At 37.5% G+C, this 23,221-nt stretch overlaps 2 protein-coding genes across 4 annotated transcripts in view; one reads left to right on the top strand and one right to left on the bottom strand.

Moving 5' to 3' along the window:
• Window positions 1-7,223, bottom strand: part of LOC122086310 (cell division protein FtsZ homolog 2-2, chloroplastic-like) — an 8,940-nt gene extending 1,717 nt beyond the window's left edge. The window contains exons 1-5 of the mRNA XM_042655070.1: window positions 6,835-7,223; window positions 5,259-6,037; window positions 3,927-4,226; window positions 3,080-3,170; window positions 900-1,024 (exon numbers count right to left, since the gene is read on the bottom strand). Of these exons, the coding sequence (XP_042511004.1) occupies window positions 900-1,024; window positions 3,080-3,170; window positions 3,927-4,226; window positions 5,259-5,921 (1,179 nt within the window). The 5' untranslated portion in view covers window positions 5,922-6,037; window positions 6,835-7,223. The remainder of the gene's footprint in view (window positions 1-899; window positions 1,025-3,079; window positions 3,171-3,926; window positions 4,227-5,258; window positions 6,038-6,834) is intronic.
• A 2,986-nt stretch (window positions 7,224-10,209) lies between these two features.
• LOC122086311 (F-box/LRR-repeat protein At1g67190-like) lies at window positions 10,210-12,648 on the top strand. 3 transcript variants are annotated; one of them, XM_042655074.1, is made up of 2 exons: window positions 10,210-10,563; window positions 11,201-12,648. In XM_042655074.1, exons 1-2 carry the CDS (start codon window positions 10,554-10,556, stop codon window positions 12,439-12,441), a joined length of 1,251 nt encoding a protein of 416 aa, XP_042511008.1. In that variant the 5' UTR covers window positions 10,210-10,553; the 3' UTR covers window positions 12,442-12,648. The 3 variants fall into 3 exon arrangements, with proteins under 3 accessions (XP_042511008.1, XP_042511005.1, XP_042511009.1); XM_042655075.1 differs by having other exon boundaries at window positions 10,212-10,563; window positions 11,191-12,648; XM_042655071.1 differs by having other exon boundaries at window positions 10,211-12,648.
• The last annotated feature ends 10,573 nt before the right edge of the window (window positions 12,649-23,221 follow it).

Consider the following 23,221-nt stretch of genomic DNA (forward strand, 5'->3'; position numbering starts at 1 on the left):
TAGATTCTTGAAGAATGAAGCAGTGAGTTTTTTAAGAAAATTTATAGTCAATATTCCTATTCCCTTATTTTCTCCAGACATTCTTTCCTAATAGATGGCAATGGCCTAAACAAAAATGAGTACAACTAAAGGCCATGGATTGCAAAACCAAATGGCAGGTTGGGCTTGGGTATATATTTGTGGAGGGCAGGGTTTTTGCTGCTATCATTGTGAGATACATGCTTTTGACCCTTGGCTCTTCTCTTTGCAAAAACAAGCCCAACCCAAATTAGAGTGAGCTTGCACGTCGGAAGACAAGGCTCGTATTAGGTCCACTTACTAGTTGAAAGTTCAAATCCCAGGTTGAGTTGGTTTGGTGCAAAACCAAGCGCTACCTGCCCACTTAGTGCACCTGGTAAATAATTGCAAGTTTGACAGTACAAGGTTTGGACAGTACTGCTCAAGTGAATGAGATATTCTATATGAATAAGCTAAAATTACAAAGCTTCACGATAAGGAGAAACATTTTATATCAGAGGAAAAAAAGGGAGAACAGGGCAATTCAAAGATAAAATCAAGAAACTGAGTCCCATATTATATCACAGCTGACATACCACAGAAAGTAAGCAAGCTTATCATGTAGGAGTAAACATTAGGAGCTGCTCCTCTTAGTGAACATGTCGTGGGTTTAGAAAGGAGATTCATAAATGTGGATTAGCGAGTATACATGAAAGACACCACTAGAAAAAAGTTACAACTCCCATTCCACTTGAAATCATTAATGATCTTCCAACTCACCGGTGGTCTAGGCTATAATGTACATTTTAGTATTAATCTGAGAAACTTATGCACAAATGAACAGACAGAAAATGAATAAAAAGAATGCAATGGTTCAGGTCCCTATGAGTACTAACGCATACCTCATACAAGGTTAAATCACTTCCACCGGTGATGTTCCATACAATTCCAGTGGCCCTTTCTATGCCGATATCCAGCAAAGGTGATTGGATGGCATTCAATGCGGCATCTCTTGCCCTAGTCTTGCCTGCAGCAAAACAATCATTACAAAATTCATACAAGTATCCTATACATATGTTTGAAGTGTGAAACATTAGCAGAGTCTAACTGTCACCCCTGATTTTGAGTTACTAAATGTAGAAATTTGCAAATAATACATTCCTGGTCTAACAAAAAATGTATGCATCAAGTAGAATTCGTCACATGTTACAAGCCATTGATGACATGGATAGAGCTGAATTTTTTTCTTCAATTTTCTACGTCATGCATGAGAGGTGTTTTTTTTTTTTTTTTTTAAATAACAAAATTAAGACTATACTATCAAAATAGAAGGAAAAAATTGACATATTTTTAGCTATCTGCACTATATTCTATTAATGTGACATCTGAAAGTTAACTTTTTCTTGTTGATACCTATCACCTCATAGTAGACGGTTATTTCAATTGCCTGAACAGCAATTGCATACCAGATTGTGGTTTGATCACTTTCTTTCTATTTCTCTTCGCAACTCAACTAAGCCTCATCCAAATGTTCAGGATGATATCTGCTGCTAACTCAAAAGTATTTTTAACTACTTCAACCATAGTCATTCTTGTGCTTGCCTCATCCTTTTAACACCAAAGCTAACACCGTCTCCCTCCTTTCCACTAGCACCGACAGTTCTTCCTTCCCTCATCCAGTAACACAGTGGCAATACTCCCAAGTTCTTTCAAATGTGTTCATTTCTGACATTATCCTTCCTAATCTTCCAGTCGTTCATCTCAACATCCTCAATTAGACTCAGTCTATGCATTAAGTAGTTTCTTCATCAACCAATATTCAACTCCATCAAGCCTTGTGGTTCTCATAACTACCTTACACCATTTAATTTTTACCAAATAGGCCAACAGATGTAACTCCTCGAGCTCCTGTCAATGTCATCCATCCAACTCCAATTATATACAAAACATCCTCTACAGACCGTTCCTTCTTATTGATAATTGAACCAGGATAATAAGAATGACAACTCTAGGGTATCTCTTTTCTCTCTCAGATTAAGGGAAGGTTGGTAATAATGTAGGTCAAATAGGATGTATGGAAATAGAAAAGAATAGGAAAAGAAGAATATGGACTGTTATGGGACTCGAACAGAACCTGTGAACCGTAAACTAGAAGAAATGAGAAGGGGAGAGAAGAGAAGAGATGCAAGAGAGAGCAAAAAGCAGTCACACAGACCTGATGTGTGCACCCTCACAACCAAATAACAACTTCATCCAATCCAAAAAACTAAGAGAGGGATACAGCCCTATTTAGAAAGACTAAATTGACTTCATAGAAAATTTACTCCTAAATTGACCGACTTTAGGACTTTAGCCATAATTTTACGTCGGCCTTTATTACATCCTGACACTCATCAATAAAAGACTATATCATCAGTAAACAGCAAATGATGTGAGACTTCATCCTTTTGATGTGCAGTCCACCTGTACATTACTATTTACTAGTTTCGATAAGTATATGCTAAATTCTAACCCTTGGTGTCAACTCACAGATTGGGAGATTTGGGAACACTTGTCACTCCCCAGTTGATCTAACAGTAGTTACAGCCCCAACAGACATATGCTTAATATCATCAATACGTTTACTTGAAATGCTTTTCTTCTCCAGAACCCAACAAATGACCCCCATATGCTTTCCAAGTTACATAAAACCTTTTGATTCATGTGTGCATGAGTGCATCCATGTTTTCAGATAACCCAGCCAGGAAAAACAGAGCTCCAACTGCTTCCATGTAGTTCAAATATAATTCATCCGATCAAAAGAGAATGTTCAGAAATATTGGCTTTTGTCTATGTAAAATTTGACAATTAAGACCAATTACCACCAAAAACAAAACACAAAAAACAGATTAGGAAGTTCAGAAAATCTAGGTCATATTAAACTCATAAGTCATGAACAGAGCAAAATATAACTTTTTAAATTTAGGGCAAACAGGGTAGATTAGAAATCAGAAATGTATCTACCAAAAAGTATCAAGAGTTGAGCTTCTAATGCTTCCAACAACTCCTCACTCATAAGTCATAAAGAAATAGTTGCAATTACCAGTTGCTGTTCCAATTCCCATCAAAGAAGAACCTGCATTTGCCATGATAGCTCGGACATCAGCAAAATCAACGTTGACTAGACCAGGAACCTGCAGTTGTGACAACCCACAACTAATTAGAAAACAAGTAAATATTAACAGCCAGAAGGGCCAAAACTGCAAAAAATAACAGAAGCAAAGAAGCCAATTTCCCCAAGTCCCCTTTGACATATTGTCAATCTACCAAATGCATATCAATTCATATGACTTGCAAACAACAGAGGTGGTAAAATAACCATTTTTCCTAGCGAAATCATGATCAAATTTGATGACAGTAACCATCTAATTTTACCTTTTTATCTCTGACACAAACCACTTTTTCTTTCTTTCTTTTTCTGAATGTCCTTACGAATCACATAAATCAATTATAATCACAAAAAGAAAACTTTTGGTTTGACCTTGTCATGTTGGGGATCCATTTGTGTGATATAAACAGGATCAATACTGTCCTTCTGGCCTACCACTAAATGAGGCAGGCCTATCCATGATGGACTCTGTCACATGTATAAACAGGAAGTGCTAAATGAATACAAATATACTCAGCACAGTCCTTAAGACGTATGAGCTAAAAACGTCATAGGATCAATAATGCTACAGCATCAAAATTCAGAAGCCCAAAATGAATTTTTCCACGCTAGACTATTTTTTTGCTAATACATGAAGCAGCATAAAATTGATAATGAGGAGTTCTGGTCCAATGATGGTTACTAGATCATAAAAATATGGGATGTTCCATCCATTTGAAGTGCATCTCATGTGACTTTTATAAATTTCTTTTCATATCATAACCAATTTCCTTTTACATACCGTAATTATATCAGAGATACCACGGACACCTTGTCGGAGTGTATCATCAGCCAAGTTAAAAGCTTCAGTAACGGGGGTAGACTGGGAAACGGCAGTCAATAACTTGTCATTTGGAATGACAATCAATGTGTCAACGTTATCTCTCAAAGCTGCAATTCCTTCTTGAGCTTGTACTGCTCGCCTTCGTCCCTCAAAAGAGAAAGGTGTTGTAACAATACCAACAGTCAAGATACCCATTGACTTTGCAACTCCTGCAATTACCGGGGCACCACCTGTGCCGGTTCCCCCACCCATTCCAGCCTGAAAGGAAAATGTTAGATCACAATTATATATATATATATTTATCGAGAGAGAGAGAGAGAGAGAGAGAGAAACAATCATTAAAAGAAACTAAGTGCCTCTTGTATCAAGAATGTGGAACATCTTTCCGACTTTATTCTGTTGCTAACTAACCAAACTAATAAGGGTGTGAACTACATTCTGATTATACAATTACCCAACCTATGTACATAAGTGACCCCAATTAGTAGGTTCTGGATCCAAAATATCAGACCTGATCAATAATCAGGCCAAGTCTGGTTCCACATTATGTTGGTTGAGATAATGCCTGTCTTTTTCACCCCCTTTTACTTTGGGTTTCCCCCACAGTAAAGATAAGAGATTTGGCATTACATGACTTTGACACCAAGTACTAACTAGCAAAGGCAGTTACTAGGTGGCGTTGGGTACAGATACAAAGATTTCATACCCTAGCTCATAGATAGGGTTGGCTGTGACTCATGAGTACGATTGAACATACCTTCCAAAACTTAAATTAGAAAGCACCATATATTACAAATGAATGATTGAGTCATCAAAATAGCAAGAACTATAAAAATGGAGGCTCTTTGGTCTACACACATGATACAACTACAATTTTAAAAGTGACACCATGGAACTAGGCCATCATCTTTAGTGGACACAACTCATATGTAATAGCCCGACAACATATCACTTTTGATGTTCAGAAAAAAAGGAGGCTGACTAACCACTATTATAGGTCTTTTCCCACTTCCCAGAACATTAGTATTATATTGCTTAGCTGCATAAGTTTTACCACCAGATTAGAAGGTTAGGATCCTCCTCCTGGTACCAAGATGAGCCAACTTCATATCCAAGTGGTGACCATTTTGATGAGTTATAAGCCATCCATGCAGGAAAAAAAGTATGAGGGTAGGATTTCTAAGGAATTGTAGACCCCTCAGATCAATTAGATGTATCTTCAATAGTCAATTTCCAACATGTTGCACTCATTTTCAGGAACTCAATTGGATAAATGCGTATGAAACCTACCGTTACAAAGACCATGTCAGCACCATAAAGTGCCTCCTCTATTGCTTCTTTGCTTTCCTTGGCAGCATTCATACCAATATCTGGGTTCCCACCAGCACCAAGTCCCCTTGTTAGCTCTCGACCTATTTGCAAGCGGTTCTCACTAAACACAGGTGACATCCTCATGGCTTGAACATCAGTGTTAACTATCCAGAACTCCACACCTTTCATGGAACTCTCAATCATTCTATTAACAGCATTTGACCCACCACCCCCAACACCAATGACTTTGATTTTAGCTTCATTATAATTATTGGAATTGGGCAATTCTCTTATGCTCTCAGTTACGATGCCACTAGAGTTTTCCTTTCTTGGATTAGCTACCACATCATTTTCCTTGCCTCCTCTTAGCAACGATACTTCAGGATGTAGATTCAGAAATGGGTCTTTACTATGATATGGGCTGACATTGTGCGAGTTGGCTAAACATCTAACATGGGCCAAACTAGAAGTGATCTTATGGCTGGCACCAAAAAGCACATTCTTCTCATCGAACAACTTCAGGTTCAGGGAACAAAATTTACCCATACGGTTTTCCTTGAAAACCCTTCCTCCCAGCACTGCTGACACTCCGACTGAAGTACGGGTATCAGATGGTGAGAAACAAGGTAGGTGAGTTGCCATCTCGACTAGCAAAAGCTGAACCTCAGAGATTAAAGTAAGCAAATTAGTTTCTCAAGAACTCAGAAACCCAAACGCCCAATTTTCTGTAATCCCATTAGAAATCTTCATTCTGGCACCTGGTGATCAAAAAACAAAAAACAGAAGGGGAAAACAAGATCAGAGATCACTGAATAAAAGTTGGAGACAAGAAATGGTTGAAGTGCAAGGGGAAAACTGTTGAAGAGAATGGCACAAAAAGCAACCAGAATTGGTTGTTGTAGCCTCTATGCCTTAGGCTCCTGCCATCTCTTTTTTTCTTCTAAATAAAGTTCTTTCATCATTCTCTCTCTCTCTCTCTCTCTCTCTCTCTCTCTCTCTCACACACACACACACACACACACACACACACACACACAGAATTATAGGAATTAACGCATTGATTACACTTACACTAGGAGGGGTAAGAAAACCCCGACAGTATAGTAGCACTGCCGGTCCCAAACCCAGAATAAGATGGCTGCTTCAGGTGGCAGCCACCATAAAGGCCAAAGAAACCCATAAATTTTACAAAACCAGTAAACCCTGAATCCTGAAAACGGAACAGCAATTTTGTCGTCGACCCCACATGGTCGGAACAATGCTTCCTTGGGTTTACCTGAGTAAAAGGCTGTTCCAGAGACTCAAGCTCATAAGTTAGTCTTCTGTTCACTTATAGATAAGGGTGACAAAGAACAAATTCGAGAAGTTCGGGAATAGGAGGATAAAGAAGTGAACCACAAATTATATGGAACAATGGTCACATGAAATGCAGCTAAAACAAAGATAAAAGAAAAGCAAAACCAATTCGACAACAGTGAGTCAAGAGTAACCCTAAACCCATGAGTAAATGCACCAAAAAGACCCAATTCTTGATAAAATCAGGAAGACGGGGTACCTTAGTGAGTGAGTTGCAGAAACCTAGGAAACAGTATCATCCGCAAGCGAGGTGGAGAAGTAGCTCAATTGTCTTTCCTGTTCGAATTCAGGACTTCTATGTTGCAGAGGCCATAGAGCAAGAGAGGTGTTTGAAGAAATACCTTTTCGATGAATTGAGGAAGGTGGGCTCCAAAGACACGAACAGAATAATGAAGAAAACGAAGTCCCTTATCACTTTCCAGTGTGATTTCAAGTGGTTGGCTCACACCCTTTAGAGATCTTTAGCTCCTCCGTCCATGTTCCCACAAATCAAACTCCACACTCTACAGTCTACACATGGAATGGAACTCCAGAGGCCAAGTAAAATACTGCTTTAATGGTGGATTGTTTGGTTGTGCTTTTTATTTTTCTCCACTGGGGACATTGTTTTGAACATTGACTTCTCTTTCTCTTAAACCTAATTAAAATGTGAAGGAATTTGGATCAAACACGACTAATTACTGAAATTTAGATCCAAATCTACTATGCTTACCAGTCTTGACTGATCTTTCATTTTTACTGAATTAGTGCCCTAAGTGGATGAACCAAGTACTCTAATCCAAACTTGGATTGGACCTTGAATGCTTGACTCTAATATCTAATCAAGAGTCTAATTCAAAACCAAAAATTGAATTAGATCCTTAACATGTTTGAATGCATCCAAAACAATTCACTTTCTAGATGATTCTTCTAGATTAGATTATAAGAATCCTTGTGATCACTTGGTTCTCTATTTTACTTATAGTTGAGAGGATCTAGAGGAAAATAATTTTGTTAACAGTTCAGATATCCTTGGATTTGAGAGTTCTCACACTCATTTAAAATAGGAGGCAGTTTCCCCAAACTTAGGGTGAATGGGGAATCTATTGCCTGTGGGTTTCTACGTTTTAAGTGGAATAGGTTTTGCGATTCACGAGCAATGGTAATCAGGTTATTATTTCGGCGTTAAAACTTAAAATCATCTATTGGCAAAACCATTGGATGTTTATTGCATCTCATTGGTCACTGTAGACAATTTGGACTCATTATTTCGTTTAAAGTCTCTAAAAATAAAATAACAATGACCTTAGACAGTTGGTAAATCTCCAAAAGGATCCCTATCCCATGAGTGGAGGAAAAACTTTATTCTTTATAAAATGTTACCCTAAGCCTTAGAGATATTGTGAGCCTCAAGAGTTTTACGTCTACTCACATGTGAAAACATTTATTTCTATTTTCCATGTCCCACTTTTTTGGAGTTTCTCATGCTTAGATCTAGTATGACATGTTTATAGAGTGCAATGAGCCATGTGTGAGGTCATTTCTATTTAAATAGCGAAGTTTTATTTTTATTTCTCTTTTAAATTTTGATAAGGAAAGGGTTGAGCAAGTCCTTAGCTCGTAGATGCAAATGTTACCTCGTATGATACAAGGTCAATAAATATCTCCATACTGTCCTCGACACCCTCATAATGCCATCTTAAAGGCCTCATCATCTACCTTGAGCATGACTGAAAGAAAATCGTTTTGTATGATGAATAATCATAATTATATGGACCCAATTTCTCTCCTCACAAATCTGGACCACTGATTAGGAATTTGGGATAGGAAAGAGAATCAACAATGAAATTGATCTCCATGGATAATTAGTCATTAGAGCATATCAACGACTGATTGATTACCCGTGAGAAAATTTCGTGACATGGGTTGTTCCACACATAGACTGGCATGGTTGCCTTAGCGTTCAGGTATAATTGGATTTGCTCTCTGATTAAATACACATTGGCACTCAAAGCGAGTGGAATCGGTAATGAAAACGGTCTAATGGACTTCGAGTCCGATTCGGCCAATATTGGTCAAAATCGGTCGATTATCAACCAAAATCAGTTGGAATTGACACGAACCCTAGTAATTATTGGATTTTTTGAATCAGAGATCTGATTATGATTTCTCAAACCATTCACTTAAGTATTGAATTTGGTTAAGAATTTAGGCTTTGATTGAATTTTATTTCTTCCTATGGATTTTGGCGGGTCCATAGTGACCCTATAACCACATTGACCGAGTTATACGGGGTTGAATGAAAACCATATTCGTATCAAATTCGTTGCTCACCAACTATGCTATCGCCTTGGGTTCAATAACAATGTCCTTCAATCAACATTCAATACTAATATACACCCAAAGGGCAGTTCGATTGGGGGTTGCGAAAGTGAAGCCTCTAACCTAAAACTTACTACCGACAAAGTAGGCGCAAACCACCAGAGCAACTCTCGTGTTGGCAACTTTATTTCTTTCTCCTCATTCCAGTGAAAAGAAAATTTTTGCTTTTAGGTGAAAAGTACTGAATATGGAGATAGGAAAAAGAAAAAAAAAAAAAGAGGAAGATAGGACATGCAAGGATTAGAGTTCTATTTTCCATGAGTGCTCTCATTCGTAGACACGTATATATTGTTTTCACCACCATAATTCTAAATATCAAATTGGATTGATCAAAATCGCTTGGATCATAATGGTATCGAGTGAGATCGATCCATATCGATGTCATTCCTCTGATATGATACAATGATCTTACGGTGAAAAAGTTTCAAAAATCAATTTTTTTATTTTTTGTTTTTTAAATGTAATTTGATTTCAAATAATTTGATATTGACTCGGTATCGGTTGAAGTTGATCCCAAGTCTTAAAATCTTACATCTCAGCCAGGCTGGGCACTATCTCTTTCATTACTCATTCTCTGGATCTTTTAGGTTGGTGGTTTTCTCAACTTGCCACAAGGCTTCGGGTTGCAAGATAATGAGGGTTATCAAATTGGTTTTTCCATTTTGACTTGATCTCAAACCTTAGAATTGCCTTTCATATTTGAAAACTTGTCAATTCTAAGGTTTCTTGATGTAAATCTATCGTCGCCTTATACTAGGGATATCAATTGGTTAGCTTGGATTAGGTTTAGTGTGAGAATGAATAAAATCAAAACATGATTCAATACGGGTGTATCGATTTTAGTTTGATTTTGATTTTTTTCTTACAAATTTATCATCAGTTTAATTTCAATTTTTTACTATGTAAATATATTCAGACATGAAAAAAATATATTTTTTTTCTAATGAATTTTGGACTAATATCAATTAGATCAATAGTAGATCAATTCGATGTCATATCAATTTCACTCTTCCAAAACCCTAGTCCAAAACATGATCCAATATTTCATCTGTTTGGCCTAGGTTTTGACACCCACGAGGTGACTTTTTACAATTTCGTCGTTTGACACAAGTTGGTTCAGCCGGTCCAAACCTGCTTGATTGAATTATTGCGACCGGGGCGGAGAACTTGGGAGTTGGGACTTGGGATACAGGATACTTGGAGGCTTGTGCTTCGTGTGGGATTGTGAGGGGGAGAAAGCATAGACGCCAATCTTGACCGTCTCCTCTAAATCAATCCGTTTCCGTTTCTACCCTTCACTCGTCAAAGCGTCCAAATTTTTTGATTCCCCTCTTTAGCTTCGTCGCTTCTTCGCCATCGTCTACGTTCGAGGTTGGTCATTGGTGTGGATCGCCGTCTTTCTCTCTCTGTAGTCTGTGGCGTGGCTTCGATCAATTCTGATTTGCTCCGTCATTTATTGAACACCCGTTGTTCTCATTGTCCGAGATCGTTGGAGTTTGAATTTGGCGGTTCAATCGATTAGTCCTCGACTCATGAGTTTCTGACGATCTTTGACTAATGTCTGCTGGTGAGAATACCCCAAATGCTATGTTAGATTTTCACTTTTCTTGGATTTTTGTCACTTGACTAGTGTTTGGAGTATCTGCTCTTTCTCCAAGAAAATGAATTTGTTAGAAACCAGGTCGATTAATTGGTTCTAAAGTTCTTGAATCCTGGTTCAATCAATATCATTTCCTTGACGTTCCGACTTCCGATTGAAAGTGTTTGCTGGGTTTAAGCTTAGGCGTCTTTCTGCATTGGGTATTGAATTTCTTATCGGTGGTGGGGTTGCTTGATTTTCTGATGTTTCGCCTTAAAATGTCTGGAGGTTCCCCAGGTGAATTGATAGGGAAAAACTGTTTTGGATGATTGGGTAATACTTTGACTAAGAAAACTGTGAGTTGATCTTGGTCCTGCGATCCGTGACTAGAAAGGGCGAAACCCATTTTGTGAAATTTTACCTTTCCGGTTCCTGGAATAGCGTAAAACCAGAGTCTTAACTTTATTTATCAGTCATGAGCCTAAATGGTAGATTTTGCTTCTCTTGGTCATGTGAAATTCTACTAAAGTTTTGAAGCTTTCATGGAGTCTGATAGAATCAGTAAGGTTAGTATTTTGCAGAGTATTTATTTGGTTATTTTTGTTGATTATGGAGAGCCTTCCAGTCGAAGTAATTGGAAACATACTTTCCCGGCTTGGAGCTGCAAGGGATGTGGTGATTGCCTCTGCAACTTGCCGGAAGTGGAGAGAAGCCTGCCGGAATCACCTCGATACCCTTTCATTCGACTCCGATGATTGGCCTGTTTATCATGATCTCACTACTGTTCGACTTGAGATCCTGATAACCCAAACAATATTCCAGACCAGGGGTTTGCAGTGCTTGTCTATTTCTATGGACGAGGTTGATGAGTTCTCAGCAGCTCCAGTGATTGCTTGGCTTATGTATACCAGAGAAACCTTGCGCCAATTGTTGTATAATGTCCGTACGACTCCAAACGTTAACATTCTTGAAAAGTGTGGTAGGCAGAGGCTGGAAGTGTTAGATTTGTCTAATAATTCCATCACTGGGGTTGATCCCAGTTACCAAAGATTCCCTTGCCTGAAATCCCTGTCTCTGAGTCATATCAGTATCTCTGCATTGGATCTAAGCCTTCTGCTCACTGCCTGCCCCAAAATTGAATTCTTGTCCCTTGTCAATCCAGAAATTGCCATGTCAGATTCTCAGGCAACAATGGAACTTAGTAGTCCTACGTTGAAGAAAATATACTTTGAAGCTATTAGTTTGGACAAGTTTATATTGGAGGCGGACGGTCTTGAGAGTTTGATTCTGAAAGATTGCACTCTAGAGTATTTTGACATCATTGGCAAGGGTACCTTGAAGTATCTCGAGATTGATGATGTTAGTGTGCTCCATCTTGAAATTGAGAGTACCGAGAATCTTGAGGTTATTGATCTCAGCAGTTTCACGATCGTATGGCCAAAGTTCTATCAAATGATCTCAAGATCATCAAAATTGAGAAGGCTTCGGCTTTGGGGTGTGGTATTTGATGACGAGGATGAGATTGTGGATTTGGAAACAATTGCTGTTTGCTTTCCTCAGCTAAGCCATCTATCCTTGAGTTATGATTTAAAAGATGGATTGATTAACTATGGCCTGCAAGGTCCTACAAAGCTGGAGAATGTTGCTGTATTGGAACTTGGGTGGACTGTAATTAGTGATCACTTTTCTCTATGGGTTGCTGGACTGCTTGAGAGGTGCCCTAATCTTAAGAAATTGGTCATTCATGGGGTTGTTTCGGAGGCCAAGACACATGAAGAATGCCATATGTTGGCCAGTTTTACCTCATCCATTGTTCAGCTTATGAGGAAATATATGCGTGTTGAGGTGCAGTTTGAGTACGAATAGAAAATCTGTTAAAATGGCTTTGGTGAGTTCTGAATTTTTGTCCAGCACTAGTTATATAAGTAGGTTAAATGTGCTGGATGTATTGTCTGAGCGCTCTTCTCTTTTGTGTATCTGAATTCTGGATTAGTTCACTCTGATGGATAAATATGTTGCCTGAACAATTGTAAATTGGTGTTTTTTTCCTGGGAAAGAGGCATGTTTTGATCTTATTCTGCTTGTGATCCAACATTTTATCCATTTCATTTACAACGATTCTAATTTTACTTTCATATTCTCTTTCTCCTGAATCCTTGTGTACATGTATGCTGTTTCTTTAATCTTTAAGCCTGTTTTGTTTTTAGGGTTCTTATACTGTTTCTAAATACTATATTTGACAGTATAGTTATTTAGGTGTTAAAGTTTCAGTGTCTTGGTTCCTCTTAGTAGCGTCTTAAAATGTGGATTGGGTTGGTAGGGCCACATACTTTTGGCTGTGGTCAAGATCATTTTATATTGCTGATGTGATCCTTTTTCTATTACTTTGTCTTTCATTAGTGTCTGCTATTGCTTCTGTTCATGGGATTTCAATAGATATGAGTGCTCTTCCCACAGGAAGGGATTTTCAGATCAGTTCTTGAAATTTGGGTTACTGTTCCTTGCATTCCACCAAGTCTTGATCTGTTTTCTTCTTTCCTAGTAATCAGCTACTTCTGTTTTCATGTTCCAATATCTTCTCAGGAATTTGAAGTCCTGCTTGCCTACTTTATTTGATCTGTGATTGCAACAGTTGAGATAGCTGGGTGAGTGGCCTAAGGCTGAGAAAGTCCCACCCACAACTACGCCCTTCGAATTCTCTGGTTCTCTATTCCCTTTTCCTTGTTATTATTCCATTGTTCTGGTATCCTGTGGAAATCATATATTCCTTGGAATGCCTGCAACTAAAAGAAGTATTCAATCTGCTGTTATGGTTCCAGAAACCCAATCGACAGCCTGTGAGCAGGATTTCCTGAGCAGACCATTACACCTCCATAGTAATGTAGGGATGGATTTGACAACCAAACCTGACCCAAGACTGCAGGAAAGTTAAACCAAAGAACAACCAATAACCACCCAACAATAGACAGCAACAACAGTGCAACTTAAACCAGTCAACAGTCCTTGAAAAACCAGAATTATCAGATCCAGAATCTGGAATTTCAGGTAGCAGAGTTTGCACTAACAAATAGAATTTCAGCAACAGAAATATAGTATTGAATAAGGTCCAATTAGAATCAAAACATCGCAGGAATAGAGAACCAAATCAGAACTTGATTATGACAGCAGGTTCTGAGATCTGGCAGTAATTTCTGGAACTTCAGTAGAGTATTATTAAGGAACTAATAACAAATCTAATTACTGATTAGAAGGTCCAGTTCAGTGGAGAATAAAAACAGCAATCACTTCAACACAGATTAAAGAAAACAGAAATCAATTCTGGGCAGAGAACACTATCGGCCAGAATTGAAGAAAGTTTAGAACCAGACAAACCCCTGGTCTGATCAGCACCAAACTTGGATCGAGTCCTCCTCTGGTTGATCCTAACACTCGACCAGAATCATAAGGCCATCGGGTGGCCAGAACTCCCAATAGAATAGGTCGACAGAATAGGGAAGAACAGAGATTCAGAACCCAGAAAAATTCTGCAGAATGGTTCAGTTACTTACCTGTTTTGCTGGATAAGATAATCCAATAAAGAAAACCAGAAAATAATAGCAATCCACTCGGACTTCTCGCCGCAGAGTGTCTATTGGATCAAACACCAATCCCTAGGCCTTGATCAAACACAAGGAACAGCCAGGGTTACCCAGCGGCAGTAACAAGAGAGTTGTTTTTTCTTATTAGTCAAAATCGTTCTAGGCTTTTAGGAGCCTCCTCTTCTTTATTTATAATGTTAATGGGGGAGGGAATTACAAAATAGAAGGTTCCTAAAAAAGAAACCAAATATTCTCCTAATACAATAGTTACTAAAAATTGAAATTAGAAACTAGTTGAAAGAGGAAACTAACTACTAATGACTTGACTCAATTAATAACTTTACTCCTAAGGAAACAGATATAACTCAAATCAAGCCCAATTAAAAAGGAAACTAAGGAAAATGGAAACTAACTAGTAATCCCGTACTCAATCTTAGAGCCCCCTTTTAGACCCATAAAAGTGGTCTATTACACTCAAAACACATGGGATCAAAGGCCTAACATGTATGGAACCCAACCCTAGGCTTATTCCTAATAAAACAAGCCTATTTTGGTAATTAATCTGCACCACATAGATCCCTGCCTTTGCTCTGTTGCTGCCCCTGCTTTGGGGTTTTGTTCATGACATCAGGAAGGTCACTCGATTAGAAGACTGAGGCCATCTGAGGCCTGTTGCTGCTGCTACTTGAAATCATCCAGAACTTTCCTTTTTCATGTCCAAATCAAGAACAAGCTTCTCTCAGTTTATCCGTCAGAACTTGATCAACTTTTGAGGTTTGTTGCTTACATTAGACCTCCCTTCGATCCAAAATTCAGTTTTGTCCTCAGCCCTGCTTTGAGTGATACAGGTTACCCTAATTTTGACCTAATCTGTATTTTATTTACTCAGTTATACATGGATCCAAGCAAAGCCAAAGAAACAGAAAATAAGAAGGCTTTGAGTGATACAAGTTACCCTAATTTTGACATATTCTGTCTCTTTTAATGCCTTCTTTTAATGTAGTCGACCCCATTAAGTTGGGACAAGGCTTTGTTGTTGTTGTTGTTGTTGTATACTTCTGTCCACATCTGAGTCTATAATTTGTTTACTGTTTGGGGCTTATTGTAAGTCTTATCTGGGGTTGATTACCATATGTAATCTTTCTTACATTACAAAGTCTTGGAAGGGAAACCCAGCCTGACTCCAAGCTTGCCTCGAGTTTGAGATTGCCATAGCCAAACCAAGGCCAACCAGTCAGAAATCAGAATATGTCACAGGTAAATTGTCATATATCTGGGCTAACCAAGTAAAGAGCATTCATCACTTGATAGAATACATTTGAGAAATGTAGGAGGAAATTAATAATTTCTTTCAGAGTTCACCCAATAATAGTCCATGATAAAGGAGAAAGTTGTTGGGTTGGCTGCAGAGCAGTAACAGAAGAAAGAGAAAAGAAAAGAAGAAGATGAGAAGATAAAATGGGTTCTGACCAATAGGTTTCACCAACTATGGCCTGTGGGAAAGGCTTCACCATCAGTCCCAAACCAAGGATTCACCACCTTGGTTGCCACTTGCTTCATCCAAGAACTGTGATTGTTTTACCACAGCGCACACACACACATGGAGTATAGTTTTTCAAAAAACCCAAATCTGTCGGCTAGTTTATCCTTTGCTCTTTATTTATAATAACAAATGGACTGATTACAAGAGTAGAAACCCCTTATGCGTGGGGAACTACTTGGCTGCCAAGCAAAACTAAAAGAAAGGGTCTTTTGCTATTATAAGGAAAATAGAAAGCAACTAAAATAGAAACTTCTACTTAACATAGCTTGTTCACTAAGTAGCCTATTACATGAAATTAACTAAATATTAGGTAACTACTAATTCCCTTCTAAGAAACTATTACAATACAACAACAACAACCTAAACCCTAAACTAGTACAATATAGAAACTAAATTAAAGACAATCTCTAAGAGAATATTCAGCAGCATCCAATTTCCAAGTGGGACCGACATAAGATCTGATCTCCCCCTCTAGCCCATGCATGTAAGATAATACAGCTGTTGAGAACCAGACCAGCTGTCAAGACAAAAACCAGAACCAAGGAACCATGGGCTGGTTCAAGTGGGCTTCTTCCTCCTATGGTGGCCCTGTACTGCATCAACATTCCAGAAGTATCTCTCCACTGATTTGCAGTTCTAAATTCAAAAGGATATAAGACTGGAAAATCAAGAGTTTCTCAATCTTCAAACAGAGCTTTGGAAGCTTTCTCATTTTGTGCTTGAAGATTCTTTGGTATCTCCCTTCCAAATTGTCTGACAAATTTCAGAAGGCAATATTTCTAAAAGTCCCACCTCTTTGGTATAATGACCTCTCTTCCAAGCATGCTCAGCATCCCAAGGTTGCAAGGATACAACTTGGATGTGACAAAGGTTCCATTTCTTGCATTCACAATGGTTTGCATGAAGTGTCTTGCACGGATATGGCTCATAATCTTAAGTGTCCAAGTTTGTGTATTGTGGGTGGTCTTGCTACTTCGATTATTGGAGAACTGAAGCTTCCACCATGCTGTGCTGGGTGCATCAACTAAGACCTTGTCCTCTCTCTTTACCTATCACTACCACAGGGATTTTATGTCGTCTTTTCTGCTTGACCTTTATTTTTTTCCTGCATGTGTCTTATAATTGTTTTGTTACCATACATGTCTTCATATTCTTCAAGTGTTTGTCTCTTAAGCAACAGTTCGTCCATTTATCTGGTTGTCACTGAAACAGGGTATTAATTTTCTAGTCACCACCATGGGATTGTTTGTCCATTTATCTGTTTTTATGCCTTACCACTGGGATTCTTCGTTAGGATCCAACCTGCATCAGTAAGACAATGCCAAATGATGTTTCCATCATCACCTAAATTGGAGGACAGATCACATGAATTTTGATGGCTATTTTCTCAAGCATATCTAGTGGGAGGGAAGTCAATTATTTTACTTGAATACTGATATCAATCATTGGTTGGGATAAGTCTGAGTTGTTGTTGTTGTACTGATATCAATCATTGGCCTCTGGCAGTACTTATCTAGTAGAAATCTTGTGAAATGGAATATTCACATTAAGGAAAATGTAAAGGGAAAACATTCCTTAAAGGTGGAGTAGACACCATACCATAAGGCCAACCCTTTGCCTCCTTCAAAAACACTCGAAGGATATGAAGAAGACTAACCGAGTAACCCCTGCTGATTCTGGGTTTTCTATCATGAGTTGTTACCATCGACTATACTTTGTGTGAACCCAAAGTAGGCCTTGGAGAAGGTATATCTCTTCCAACTCAAGAACAAGCTTGATAATGAGAATAGTGTTCTGAAGATATCTAAGAAACACTAGAAAATGTAGTGGATCTACTGAAGTTTCAATTGTGTGGCTTTATTGGTTCTCCTAATTTCATACTCATAATTCATCACATGTTTCTTTTCTTGGTCTGTTACTCCAAAGGAGTGCACATATTTACTTTTCAGCTAATTTAAAAATTGTTGAAGGGAAATCTGTGGCCATCTAGCCTATCTGAAATGATGAGCTCTGAGATGGTATTTTTATGTCGTGGATTCAACTAGAAGAGAAATGGTGGATAGGAGTGTGATGTTGCATGATCCTTTAATTATGGAAGGAGACTGTTAATATAACTGGAGGAAGAACATGAACCTTTGGAAACATTCATCCCTAATTGATGATTTTGAGGAGTGCTGGATCTTTTGAATGACCAGGCATCTTCATGATGTACTGAGTTTGTGAATTTGTTAAAACAAGGATGGTCTTTGTCAGGACTGTTTGCTACTTGAATTTCAGACCTTGTGTGATCTCCTTTTAAAATATTATTTCACTTACATTTATCTACTTATTCAGAAAAAAATGTGGGAAAAAGACTACCACCATTTAACTTCATCTTCACTGGTAATTAGTTTCTCTCATTGTAATTTTAATGCTACTTGCACAAAGCCACTGTAATTAGAACATCTATCATTGAAAGTAAGGCCGCTATCAGAATTGTTGAAATTGACTGCAGGATTTGGACATCTTCAAACTGTTTAATGGATATTATTTTCTCAGTGGATCATGGATCATTGAAAGGATAAGCCTAGGTTGCTTGCCAAATATTTTGGAATTTCAGTGATTCAATAATTGTCATTATTTATTAAAAGATAATGGTTACAGGTTCTAATATGTCTGCTAACTAACTGGGTATTGTCATTGGTTTCTTAGAAATAATATTGAAAAAAAATTCAGCAAGTTGACTTGTTGGTTGGCTTAGTTTGGAATTTTTAATGACAAGGGAATAAAGGGCAATTTAAAAGATAATTACAGAAAATCATGATTAATTTTATGCAGTAAGGTCTGAACTAGGGCCCCAAGTGATGGATTTTTGTAATGAAAGGTATTAAGTTGTAAAGGTTATTCTAAATGGGACATTTCTTGTTGAATGGGATTCACAGGATCAAACAATTGGTATATCATAGGCGAATTATTCACGATAATGGGGTGTTGTGAGATGAAATTTGCAGCACAAGACTGTAAATCCTTTTGCTTGTTATTTTTTGAGGTTGTATACACATGTCCCAGCAAGTGAAGGTAGGTTGCAGAATGTAGTGTCTGCAAAAAACTAGATAAAATATGTTAATTACTTTAAGAAGTACTTGTTTTTCTTTATAACAGTTATGAATTGTAAGAGGATTTTTTTTGTATTTGATTGCATGTTCTTGAATTTTCTGTTCTTCGCCGTCGGATTTGTGATGCTAAAAAGTATAGTGTTGTGTAAAGTTGTTGATGTTAGTATTGATACTTCATTGCTTCTCCATATCTCTGATGGGTGGGGGAAGAGGGAGTTGCATATTGTTTATGAGATGGTCTCCACAATGCAATTAAGAAATAATATTCAGCCACTAGTTTGGAAGTAACAGAAAGGTTATGCTATAAACAGGAAGCAAAAGGTGACATTGTAGTCAGCATTGCTATTGTAAACTATGCTTCCATGGCTCCCTCTATGTGTGTGTTTGTTTAATCATTTTGGCTTTAGTGATGTGTTTAATATTCAGCCATAGTCGCTTCTCTACAATCATAACAACTCAAGTCACTTGTGGATGACATATACTGAACCACTAATCATTTATTAGGGTTTACCTCAATCCCCAGCTTGTGTATCAGAACTCACACAAAATAAACGTGGGGGAAGAGCTTTCTGTCACGCTCGTGTACCAATGTGAAGATCAATGGGAGGACATATGGAAGCATTAAAAGGATGGATATTTCCACCTTGAGGTTAGGGTGGGGGCGATGATCCTTTGCTGTGGGTGCGGCTGTGCAATAAGCATTAGACGGCCGAAACAACATCGGCACATGCCCAGATGCCATGCCAGCCATTGAATCCTCGCCGTTCCACTGCACCCGCGGCGGAGGATTTTTCCCATAAAGGTGACTTTAAAAGGGGTTGGGATTCAACATGTACTCTTTCCACCAGGATATATCCAGGACTGAATATTGAAAGTTGAAACCATCAACTTTGATGACATATGGCCCCGTACTTTCCTGAAATAAGTTACAGAATGGGTGGTCACCATAATCATATAGACTCTCTGCCCATGTGCACTTGTGTTTCCACGTAAGACTTTCATTCAGAAAAATTTACATAAAAGTTTTATATTTGTAAGATTTTACAGTTTACAAATTTTTTGGGGTAGAAATTTACAATATTTGTTTTTTTTTTTTTTCTTTTTTTAGGTAGAATTTACATTTTTTGTTTGTGAGAGGTAAAATATGATATACAATTTCAATGTAAGAATTTCAATGCTAGTTATTTAAGAAGAAAAGTTTTATGTATGCCCATTCGGCATAATCCCTTTGGTTATATAATCAGTGATTTCTGAAAATTAAAACACGAGTTACTCCATAAGTTTTTTGATTCAGATGGTATAGAAGTTTCAATATTTATACATTGTCTTGTTGGAGAGGTGACCATCTGTTGATCTACGAAAGAGAAATGGATAAACTAATATGATCATGACATTGTAGGTGCTTGCAATGAGATAGATGCGACTTGTATCATAAGTTGATTCTGACACAACACGTATTTATTGTCCAAGGCCATCCCTTGTTGGGACGTTTTCTTTTAAACAAAGAGCAAACAGAGACGAGTTTGCTATGTTGGACAGACGAAAAGCTACAACAAGATGGGTGACTATGGCTATCTACAGTGGGACCACAACACAAGGGTAAGCAGGGGAAAATAGGGGGTGCATAGTTGTACTTGAACCCTTGGATAGGAAAGAGCCCACTTGAAATGCCAAAACCCAACCTCTCATAGGACCAATCATACGATTGGCTTCGGTGTATGTACACAAAAATGGGACCTTTTATTTTACATAGTAAAATTTAATAATTACTTGTAAAAGAATAAAATAAAATAAATAATTACATAAAATGGCATTATAATCAAATTTGAATTATGCAGTCGGCAGTCCATATTAGGGTGTCAATATTTAACTCGGATAAGTAAAACTGACCAGACCGGCCAGAAATAGCCCAGATTGAATTGAACCAAATTCTTACTGGATTGGTTTCAGCTTAGGATATTATGACCCCCAAAACCAGATGGAACCACATTGGAAACCAAATAAAACCAAAACTGGTCCAAAACCAGACCGAAACCAAGTCTGAAACCCGTAGGAAACCAAAAATCAGTTGAAAACTCAAAAAAAAAAAAAAAAAAAAAATTGCATGATTTTGTATAAATTTGTAAGGGAAATTGAACCCAAATTAGGCCAAAATCAATACCAACTCAATTACAAACCGATACAAGAAATTAAAGTCAAATTAAAACTAGAATTAAATCATAATCAAAATTTCCTTATTGATTTGGTTTCGAATTCACCATTTTTACACCAAAACAGACTCAACTCATACCAACATCAAATCAAACCAACTGATTGACAACCCTAGTACATATCATGCGATTGTAAAGACTATGTAAAGACATGGTACTATAGTTACGTAGGCCGTTTGTGATCCATCCATGACAACAAAGGATGCCCTTAAGATAATGTATACTTTACAAAAGAATATTTTATAAACCATATTGTATAGAAATTTTATTATGGAATAATGTACGAAAAATCTAATTTTACACGAAAATAAATAGAAATTTGAGAACAAATTCAAGAGAAAAGAAAAGATCTTTCCTACTAAGATTGTTTGTTGATATTTCTTAAGAATCTTATGTAGCTTTTCTTTTAATCATTTATCCAATGCATGGAAGGAACACATATCATAACACAAAGCATTTCCATACCTTGTTGGGAACTTTCTAGAGGCAGATTTAAAAGTATTGATTCTAAAGTAAGAAAATATTCCATTATTGAAGTTTCATTAGTGCCTACTATGCTAACCAATTAGGGTGTACGAAATGAGCATATCTGTATTATTAATTTGTACAAGGGTCGACATGTCCATCCACTTAAAAACCATTAAGGTGAAAGCGGGATCAACTACTAGGGTTTTAAAAGCTGGATTCGGCCTCTGAATAGGCTAGTCGGATCAGGAATGAGCTAAACCCTAGAAAAACTGTACTGTATTTAGAGGCTGATTCGAAAAGGCTTGAATCAGGTTTGGCTTAACCTGATTCGCCGGTTCGATTTCACTTTGAGTTTAGGTTCCTCTCTATCTCATGCTTTAGTTAGTTGTGATTCAATTAGAATGACTTAGTCATGAATTTGGTCACATTTCAAAGTCTCTTATCATAATTTTGAATTTTTTACACTGGTTTCCATACTCTAATCCAATAGAACACATCTCTAGTATTGTATGTTTTAATTCCCAGCTTTTCTTAGGAGACAAGCAAAGAGCAATCACAAGGCATAAACAATACTATATATATTGGTCCTGTGCTGACTTTTAACTATGAAAATTTTTAAGTATTACAAGATCTTTGGAATCCCTAATCTAAGGTTATCAGATTGCTGTTAATTGCATCTGTTTAACTTACTAGTAAGGTCAAATTATGTTAAATGTGATCCCAACCAATCCATAATCACATTTCTATTCAAGTTTAAGTTTGACCCAAGTGTTTAAAGGATTACCAATTCTATTGAACCTAAGAAATCTAATTGATTTTAAAAAGTTTGGTAGGTCTCTTAAAAGTCTTCCATATTAAGGATTTGCTGTTAAAGTATCTGACCACATATTTAGTGATTAAGCTCAAATATTGGGCTTACCTAATCCAGAACAGTTCTTTATCTGCACTGAACATTTTCTTTTGGCCAATCATTGGAATCAAGAAGAATACTTTTTAGGAAGTAGGGAGCATATTACCTACTAATAAGTAGTAGATGAGTACAACATAAATATTTATATCCACTCCTCTTTCAGAGAAAAGATAATGGGTCCATGCCCTAAAACTGCCTCTCTCTCTTTCTCTCTCTCTCTCTTGTGTCTGTCTGTCTGTCTGTGGGGACAATATGCAGTTCAACTGATCTGGGTTTTCTGCTGGAAGCCATAATTTTGGATATTCAGAAGACATACCCAATGAAGGAACAAGAGCCTAGCTAATGAAAAACTGGCAATCCAGTGTACCATGGATCCTAATCAATGAAAATTTCCAGTTGAGGAAAAAAATCATGGCCTGGTGAAGCTTTAAGTGATGACAGGGAAGGGATGTTGACCCATCAACCAAGGGATAATACCAAACAAATCCATCTCAGCCCAGGATTGAAAATACAAAGTGGATTTGTTTGTGATTGATTATTGTAATGTTTTGGTTGAGAAGGTATTAGCCCATACAAAAATAAATTTGTTTTCTTAAAGGCCCTGAGTTGTCAAAGTAAACTCATTCCCCTTCAGGCTATGGCAAGAAGACAAGCCCCCCTACCTTTTTTTAATTTTCTTTCCCTTTCCCATTTATTTTTTTAATATTTTTTAAAATAATAATTTTTTATTTTAGTTTATTTTTCTTTTCTGTGAGAGAAAACCTTGTCTCATGTCTCATGTCTCATGTCTCATGTCTCATGTCTCATGTCTCATGTCTCATGATCTCATCTCCTATTTCATT

The sequence above is a fragment of the Macadamia integrifolia genome, chromosome 8 (assembly GCF_013358625.1).
Source record: "Macadamia integrifolia cultivar HAES 741 chromosome 8, SCU_Mint_v3, whole genome shotgun sequence".
Taxonomy (NCBI): Eukaryota; Viridiplantae; Streptophyta; class Magnoliopsida; order Proteales; family Proteaceae; genus Macadamia; species Macadamia integrifolia.

What these genes read in the sequence shown, in the direction of transcription:
- LOC122086311 (XM_042655071.1), top strand. Translation starts at nt 11,185, where the DNA reads ATGGAGAGCCTTCCAGTCGAAGTAATTGGAAACATACTTTCCCGGCTT.